The sequence below is a fragment of the Pogoniulus pusillus genome, chromosome 8, assembly GCF_015220805.1.
Source record: "Pogoniulus pusillus isolate bPogPus1 chromosome 8, bPogPus1.pri, whole genome shotgun sequence".
Lineage (NCBI taxonomy): Eukaryota > Metazoa > Chordata > Aves > Piciformes > Lybiidae > Pogoniulus > Pogoniulus pusillus.
Genome location: NC_087271.1, coordinates 5,033,990 through 5,043,260, shown reverse-complemented (window position 1 = coordinate 5,043,260; position 9,271 = coordinate 5,033,990). Strand labels below are relative to the sequence as shown.

Below are 9,271 nucleotides of genomic sequence, written 5' to 3'. Positions count from 1 at the left end.
ACCAACTCAGGCAGGCGGAGTTCGGGGGTGCCCGAGGGGCCACCGCGTAGCAGGCCTTCAGCTCAGCACCCCCGCTCCTCTCCCGCACATTTCTCCCTTCCAAAAACCTCCCCCGCAGACCCCCCCCGGCCCCATCCCGGTCTCGCCTCCTGCCTCTGCCGCCCGCCCACGCGCCCCGCCTCGCGCCGCCCGCCGCCGCGCTCCGCGGGGCGCGGGGGCCGCGCGGGCAGCGCCGCGCATGCTCGGGGGCGAGGGGCCCGCGGCGCGAGGGGCAGGGGCGGCGGGCTCTGGCGGGACGCTCCAGCGGCGGGCCCTGGCCCCCTCCTGCTCCGCCGGGCTCCCTGCTCCCAGCGCTGCTGCCGGGAGGGCCGCGCTCCACCGTCCCGGAGACCGGCGGAGCAGCAGGCGGCCGGAGACCAGGGAGGTGCCGGTGTGCCGCCGCCGGGGCGGAGGGCGGTGCCGTGGGCGGCAGGGGGAGCCGTGCGATTGGCCTTCGCCCGGCGGCTAGCTTGTCAGTTGGGCTCCAGGGGTGGCCCCGAGAGCCTCTCGCCCAGCCCTCTGACGGGATGAAGCCTTTAGGGGGATGCGGCGCTCTTTGCATTTTGATTAAAGCCCCTCTTCTGCCGTCAGTCTGAAGGCAGGGCACCAGGGAGGACGGGGTGGTGGGGCCTGCGCAAGGCCGGACAGACAGAGAGGGAGGGAGGTGAGAGCGAGGAAACGCCTTTTGGTACATCACATATGGCTCTATAGGAGAAATCGTCTCTGGGAACGTAGTGGAAAGGACAGAGCTGGTATAAACTGAAGGCGCCCGGGTTTAGTTCGCACTTGTGGGTGCCCAGCATGGAGATGCAGAGATGGTCCACAAGGTGGAAAACGAGAAGGTGGCCCTGGGACTCAGCCGTAACCGTGCTCATCACCTTCACTATCTTTCTTCGGGCTTCAGAGGTCAAGGGAGGTAAGAAAGCACAGAGGAGCTGGAGAGTCCAGTTAACCTCTCCCCCACTCCCTCCAGGCTCGGGACGAAGGACCTAGGCATGACTAGGGCCACGTCTCAAGGAAAACCTGTCAGAGCGACTGCCGATGCTAGCGAGAGCAGAAGGCACGGAGGCGCCTGGGGCCGGCTTGGGGCGTGGAGACCCGCCGGGAGCCCCCGGCAGCGCTGGCAGGGCACGTTCCTCCCAGGTGTCGCAGAGGGATGGCTCCCCTTCAGCCTCTAGCTTTGGATGTGGCGGTGGTGCTATAAGGGGATGCACTGGCGGGGTGGAAAGATGAAAGAAATACTTGTTGAACGGAGTGACTTCTCATCCGGCACTACACTCACTTTTGTCGAATGTGCGTGTGATTTTTTTGCTTTGCTGAGCTTAACGGAGTCGTTGCTTTGGTCAAGTTCGCCAAGTTGTGGCTGAAACGGAGCGACGAGTATCTGCCTTCTCAGGGAGGAGGGGGCGAGGAAAGGGAAAGCTGGGGAGGGGAGGCTCTCTGTTCCGTTTTACTCCGTTCTTCGCTTTTTTACTTTTTCCCGTTGCAAAAAGTCTCCGCCTGAAAAAGTTTGCTGGGACGCGAAAGAACGTTTGAAGGGGTCCTTTGGCAAACGCTGAGAGCACCTCCCGGCGGCAGCTGCGCCTCGCAGGTGGTGTGCGCAGTGCCGGGCCCGGAGATGCCCAGCGCGATGGGGGGAGGGCTAAGGGCGTTTGGGGGTGGGCTCGGGGGTCTCAGTCTCACGGTCGCTGGGCTCCGCACGGGCTACGTCAGCGCCGGGGCGCCGTCCTCAGCCTCCTTCCCCCTTTGCAGCCTCCCCGCGGGAGCCCCGTGGTCCCTTAGGTGTCCGTGGACCTGGTGGCCAGGGTGTAGCCCGCGGGGTAGTTGCAGTGAGAGCAAGCGCCCGGCAGTAGCGCGGCAGTTCGAGCAGGAAGGAACAGCAGCTGCCCCCTCGCCCATCCCCCTTCACCCCTCGTCTCCGTACTCTCCCCTCCGAGCCACTGCGCGGCTCAAGCCTCGGCCGCCCGCCGCGGCGTCCCAGCTGGGCGCCGGCGAGGCGCCCCCGCTTTTGGAGATGTGCTCCCGCACTGGCGGAGCCGCAGTGTATGGTCTCCGGCGGCGGGAGCGCTTTCCTCTCCTGCCGGCTGCAAATGCTTCCTTCTCCCTGCCTCCATCCCTCCCTGCCTCCCACCCACCGGAGCCAGTCTGGCTGGAACTGAGGGTTTCTATTTTGCCGAGAGCCTGACATCCATGAAGGGGCTTAACTCTCCGAAAAGAAAAGTTTAGTTTTTATGCGTTTATTGTTTTAAAGGAGTATTTCTCGGTCTGAATTCCCACTTTGTGAATCAACAGGCGTCCTAGAGGGAGCACAGTGAGGTGATCGGTTTCCATTCAAGCCCTTTATACCTGGCCACAACCTTGACGCTGTCAAATCGATCAAGGCTTCTGCCCCCTGCTGGCCCCATCTCTGACAGGGCTCGGCAGGGGTCAGGTTTCATCCCTGCTGCAGTTCCAGGGGCTCCCGTGGAGTTACACCCAGGCTGGAGTAATCTTGCAGAGCTTCAGCTCCTCATTACTTAATTTCTTAGTGAAAACTAAGTTTCTTTAAGGCGAAATACTGCCTGCAAAGGCATGATCGTTTTCTTATGCCTTGTTTCATGTTACCGTTCACAGAAGAACTGACTTAAGTAGAATTTATATAGTTTATATAATGGGTCGGGTGGCAGTAAAAACTCAGAAAATCTGAATCTAAACAACCCAGGAAAAATCCAGCAGAAATTAGCTGTTACTGAAATGCATGCAGCAGCAGTAGGCAGATTAATTTGGGTTTAGCAACTCTTCAACAATCAAAAGCTGTATAAAAATCTTTTCTATATAAAAGGCATTTCAGAAACCTAAAACTGCAGGCTTCCTCTGTTTGTAGAAGCATGCCAAACAGAACTTAGTTCTTGAACTTTTCTGAAGTACAATGTGCCATTTGCTTAGAAACTACAGGGAGCTGTGTGTTTAGGGCTTGATCTGTTATTGAAGTCAATAAGAGTTTTTCCACTGACTACAGAGGGAGTAGAATTTGACCTAATTTTGCTAACAGAGTGTAAGGGAGGCATTTCTGAATCTTTTGTGTATTCTCATCTTATTTAAAGTACTTAAAAGATAAAATAGGACACAGTGATTCATATTTGAAAGTAGGAAAGGGAAAGTACCGAGGAATAAACTAAACCAGCAGGTAAGCAATATGACTAAATTAAAATGATAGGTGAAATATGAATCATTGCCCTTATAAACTGCTAAATTAAACCTTGTAGCCTTCGGTTGTCTTTTCATAATCTACCCCTATGCAAAGAAGATTATATGGTGTGTTCATACAAAGTGTTAATCATACAGCAAGGACTTCTTTTTAAGAAAACAGAATCTGTTCCATGTAGAGAAACCTCAAAAGATTCCTAAAATTCTTGGGGTTTTTTTCAAGTTGATTTATTTAACAGGGGAAAAAAAAAAAGGCAAGAAGTATGAGGTGTCTTTCATAGTACCAAGAAAGTGGATCTGAAGGTCTGATTGTTATTTTTTTTGGAGTTATTTCTTCATTAGACAGAAAAAGTTACAGAAGTAAGAAGCAACTGTATGGGAAAACTAGTGACTCATGTTTGGTAAGCTCAGTGCCCACCAGCTCTTAAGCAGCTCTTTAAAAAGAAAAAGTTTTGCTTTATGACTTGGTTAAAGTAAACAGAATTCAGTATTTTAGAAGGACATCCTTTGATTTCCTTTCCCCTCCCTCACCTTTAATGCTAAATCTGCTTGCAGTGTGTTTGGAATGAATAAACTCATTTAGTTGAAATGGCATGGCTTCAACACTATGAATTTTTCCTAAGAGCCTGGCATCAATGCATATTGTGATGTTGATTTAAATTTCGTGGGCAACAAATGGGGGAAAAAAATCAGGCTTTTTCTTATTTCTAATCTTTTTCAAGCAAACAGAAATGCAGCTCTTCACCTGAGTGCAAAACCGATTCAGTTTCCTCATCGAAAATGAGGCTATGAAGCTATATGTAGGAAATAGACTTTGGACTTGGTGCGTAAGTGACAAGCAGATGTGTTTCTAATATAGAATAGATACTTTTTACAGTCATCTTATGAAATACAAAGATGCCTTGTGCTTTCCCCCCCTCCCCACCCCAAAGGCTTGGATACTAGTGGGAGTTTGAGGTGCAGAAGGAATGCAGAACCAAGCTCACTAGTGACGGCAAAAGAGGAGTTTTCTTTGTGGGTGAATGCTTAACCCTGTTACTTGTTTGTGATTGCTTAGTTAGTTACACTGGGAAGATAACCATCTGTTTCTTAAAGGAAAACTGTTTTAAACTGGAAGAGCATGAATCTTCTCAGAACTGCTAGTGATGTAAGACACTGTTGATTTTAACTGATCAATTTACCTTTAAGGTTGAAAAAGAGTAGAAACGTTTCCGTCGTTCCTTTATTTTACAGCTGAATAATCTCAGGTGTTAATTTTAGTTTAATAAAATGCCAGTAACCTTCAGAAACAGGAGACACAGAGAAATAGTCAAAAAGTGAATGAAAAGGATTAAGTCAAAGGGTGATTTCATGAGAGTCAGCTAGTAATTCTAGCTGAAGGGTTTCTGAGTCTCAGGGATCAGCAGGTGAAACGGTCCAGCCTTCCTAGTGTAGTGCAGGAGAGAGCTACGTTGTATATGTCTGTTTTGCTATATCATTTAGATGTTTTCAAAGTGTTTCTAAGGTGAAATAAGTATTTCAACTTCAGCAGCAGACATCTGCCTCAGAAAAATGCCTGGTATGTGTTACAGATTCTCTTGAGTGTGAATTGTTGCATTTGATTTAGAGGATTTCACAGGGATCCCAGAAAGGACTGGCTGCAGGAAATTATGCCTTTTTTTTACCAGCTCTGTGGGAAAGAAGTTTATCAATGTCAGTTTTGTGTATAGCTTAACAAATGGAACTGTATAGTAATACATGTAGAGTACCCACAAATATTTGGTGGGTTTGGCTTGAAATAATCTCTGTGCCTAGCACCTCTTACAGGAATTTTGCTGGAAAAAAAAAAAACAAATCTTTGAATTAAAACTCTTTCTGGTGCTATAGTCTTTTCTGATTTAAAACAAAGTAAACCAAAACCCCCAACCAAGCAAAAAAACCCTCATTATTGCTGAAAAAAATCATTATTACTATATGTAGCACTTGTAAAATCTAGGAAAGGAAGGAAAGAAGTTGTCACACTCACCTTTACAATTGTCTTGCCCAAAGTAATTTGGTGTCTTTCAAACACAACCCTAAATTCTAACAAGGCTGCAGCATAGTAAGAGCCATGACATTACTACTAAAGTGAAGTCATACCTCAAACACACTGAAGCAATTATGATTCTCCTGGATTTGTTTTGTACAGTAGTGAACAGTAGGGTTTCCATCTGCCAGAAAGATTAAAAAGTTGCTCTGTAGAGCTCTCTGCCTCTTTGCAGAAGAAATCATCCCAGCACTGGTTAATTTATCATTGTTCTATTTGTTGATAATAGGGATGAATAAATTAAGCAAAGCTTGGGGGTAATTGCTAATGTTCTAAGAAGGCAATAAAGGTTTGCCCTTTGGATGGACACAGTAGAGAGCAGTGGCTTAAAGGGAATTAGGGAAGCACACGTGTCTGTTGCAAGGGCTTAAAACTGTGCTACTTGCTATTAAATATCTAGTTTACAGTCTGTAAATGTAAGGATTAATTGTTTGCCCTGTTATTACAATAGTAGTAGAAGCTGGCAGAACTGAAATTGTTTTTAGCACAAGATCACACATTAGAGGGTGTAACATCAGCTCTGACATTGAATGTCAATTTCCCATACCATGTGCATTAACACTTTGACATACAGTGAAGTCCCAGGCCAGTAACACCTTTGACATCAGTGAAAGTACAATCAAAGCTTTTAGTTGTGTGATTTAATACATATATATTTTTTTTCACCTGATTTTTCTGTCATATTAAATAGGATTACTGTAAATGGCACCACCTGCAGATCTGAGCCCTGGCTGAGCTCTGTGCTTTTTCTATGCTTACAGCTGAAAAATGCACAAATGTTCCACATTTGAAATTTTCTCTTTAAGTGGATTCCATTTCTTTCATGTTTAATTGCTGAGAGAACAAATTATTTCTTTCTATAGCAGTGCCCACTTGTTTTGGTATGGTCAAAAGAAACAGGATACTCCAAGAATTTAATACTCATTTTGCTGATTTTCACAGTTGGCAGTACTGGCTCCAGCATCTGTACAAAAAGAACTTGTTGAATTTTTAGCAGAGGCCTCAACATAGTTAGACACTTGGACTGCACTTCTAGTGGGATCTGCTGTGGTATCAAATTGGAATAACTCCACAGAAATATTGAGAATGATGTTGGGACCTGGGGGTACTGGTAGATAGTAGCTGAAGATGAGCCAGCAGTGTGCCCAGGGGGCCAATGGCATCCTGGCTTGGATCAGGAAGAGTTTGGCTAGTAGGACAAGGGAGGTTATTCTTTCCTTGTACCCAACACTGGTCAGGCCACATCTTGTGTACTGTGTCCAGTTTTGGGCTCCTCAATTCAAGAGAGATGTTGAGATACTGGAAGGTGTCCAGAGGAGGGCAACGAATCTGGTGAGGGGCCTGGAGCACAGCCCTGTGAGAGGAGCTGGAGGTGTTTAGCCTGGAAGAGGAGTCTCAGGGGTGACCTCGTTGCTGTCTACAACTACCTGAAGGGAGGCTGTAGGCAGGTAGGGGTTGGTCTCTTCTGCCAGGCAACCAGCAATAGAACAAGGGGACACAGTCTCAAGTTGTGCCGGGGGAGGTCTAGGCTGGATGTTAGGAGGAAGTTGTCGACAGAGTGCTTGGCATTGGAATGGGCTGCCCAGGGAGGTGGTGGAAGCACCATCCCTTGAGGTCTTCAAAAAAAGCCTGGATGAGGCACTTAGTGCAATGTTGTAGTTGATTTGGTAGGGCTGGGTGCTAGGTTGGACTGGATGATCTTGGAGGTCTCTGGTTGATTCTATGATTCTAAAATGCTGTAAGCATCACTACAGATCTGCACCAGATGATGAACTCTTTTGTGGGTAACAAGTGAAACATTTTATGGAATCAGGATCATGTCTTTAGTGCTTGATTGTAGGCAGTGTTTCTGAGCAAGTGATAAAAGTGCAAACTTCCAGTAATTAAAAAGTCCTTTTTGATGGTGAAATACATAAAAGCAAATATGAAATGTCAGTCTCAAAATCTAGGTTACCCTCTAGAATTTTGCCATGCATCAAACCCAGAAATACCTTTTCTTACTTTTATATATGTATTCTTTTTTTCCAGTAGTAAAATAAGCCTTCAAGCTAACCTTATTTAGTAAGATCTGAGAGTGTAGTTGTACATAGGCAAGTTTTCCACTGGTTTCAATATGAGATTTAAGTTTGGGAGTGTTTTGGTGTTTGCTTTTCCTTTTTATTGTATGAGTGTTTGAGATCAGTCTTTAAAAAAGATCTAGTTAGTAGTTGGTGAATAGAAAAAAATGTGTCCAGTACATGCATAGACTCTCTTTATTGTCTTTGAAACACTACTATGTGTTTAGTAGAACTTGCAGCTTAGAAAGTTAGTGAAACAAATTCCAAATAGCTGGTGTGGAAGCAGAAGTTAAGCCAGTTTTGAGCAGTTTCACACAAGCCAGCTCTGTTGGTGAAACAAGGACCATTTAAAGCATTCCCCTGTGCATCTGGGTAGTCTCTAGTTCATGTCATTATTAAATATGAAAGCACTGCCACAACACCTTCTTCTAAAAATATCACCAGCCAAGGTCCCAATTACATAATCCATCCAAGAGCTAACATGTAGGAACATTTTTAACAGGTAAGACAGCCTTAGAGTATGTCTCTAGAAATATATACATGGGCAGGATGTATTGGGTTTATCTCATCATTATGTATTTAGGTACATATGAGATAAAAAAAACCTTCTTTTTTCATGAGCACTATGTAATTACTTTAGGTAGCTTATTAGTTTCATTTTTATACCTGGAAGACACTCTGTAACTTGCAGCCCACAAACCAGAGTTGTGTAAAGTTCTTCAGTTAACATCTCTGAAAAGTACTAAAGCCTTCACAAAGGATGCTGTAGAGCTGAAGCTTTCCATGCTTGCTCCCACAACAGTCTCCCATTACATGTCTGGCCTTTCGGGAGGGAATTAGGAGGCAGGCAGATCTCAAACTGCCAATCCCAAAAGCCTGTGAGGCAGTGCAGATCTGCCCAGTGCTAACCAGCAGGAAATGGTAGGGACAGAGGAGTGTCTGTTCCTTTTCTGCTGCTTAGGCAGCTACAGCAGAAGTGCAGGGAAACGCTGCGTTAGGCAGAGGCTACACCCTGCAGTGGGAAGGTAAGAGAGTGCTTTCTAACAACTGAGAAGCTCAGGGAAATATTTTGGGCATCACATGCTTTTGAATTCCTTCTCTTCGATGTTTACCCTTGTACTAATGCTTAACAGATGAAGAACACAGAACAGATAAGAATAATTATGTTTATTTCTGTTGTTAAAAAGTGTCTATCATACCTGTCCACGTTAAGTGAAAGTATAGAAGGGTACAAATGAGAACAAAACTATTAGCACCTTAGGAATAGCACAGATTTGAAGTAATTGGTGGCTCTTGTATTGTATCCTAGTGATCATCAAACCAAGTTTAACAAACCCAGATTCTAACACTGTTAGTAAAGCCTTCCTAAGGAATAATTTGGTTAAGTGGCAGCATTTATTACTCTTCCTGCTCTAGCAAGCATAGATCTAGCTGGTAAATTAAACTGCTTTCTAACTGCTGATAGAATCAGAAACTAGACTAAGCTGATAGAATCAGAAACTAGACTAAGCTGATAGAATCAGAAACTAGACTAAGTTGATAGAATCAAAAACTAATAATCTGGGAGAAGGAATGTGAGGAGGGGAGAAGTTATCAGGTTTCACAGTAGGAGAATGGCTGAAACAGCTTGACAAATGGTAGCTAAAATAAACCTGTCCAGAAGAACTTTGGCACGATCTGTATTTAAGACTGTTTTAAAAAGAAAAGACATTTCTCTCTTTTCTGGCCTGACAGGCACCATTCTGAGAGGTCAGCAGCAGAAACTGATGAGTAGTTACCCCTTCATACAAGTTGTTCTTCATGAAAATATTTTCACCTCTTACCTTCATTAAGGCTCGGACCATCCAGTGTCAGTTAGAGACGTTCATTGTAGTATTTATCTTTAGCCACCTATAGAATACATGGAAAGTATTTAGAATGAGCA

General features: G+C 45.5%; 1 protein-coding gene across 2 annotated transcripts in view; it reads left to right on the top strand.

Moving 5' to 3' along the window:
- The first annotated feature begins 272 nt into the window (after window positions 1–272).
- COL11A1 (collagen type XI alpha 1 chain) overlaps window positions 273–9,271 on the top strand; it is a 172,414-nt gene continuing 163,415 nt past the window's right edge. For both annotated transcript variants that reach the window (XM_064147071.1, XM_064147070.1), the window contains exon 1: window positions 273–955. In XM_064147071.1, coding sequence (XP_064003141.1) covers window positions 841–955 — 115 coding nt within the window. In that variant the 5' untranslated portion in view covers window positions 273–840. The remainder of the gene's footprint in view (window positions 956–9,271) is intronic.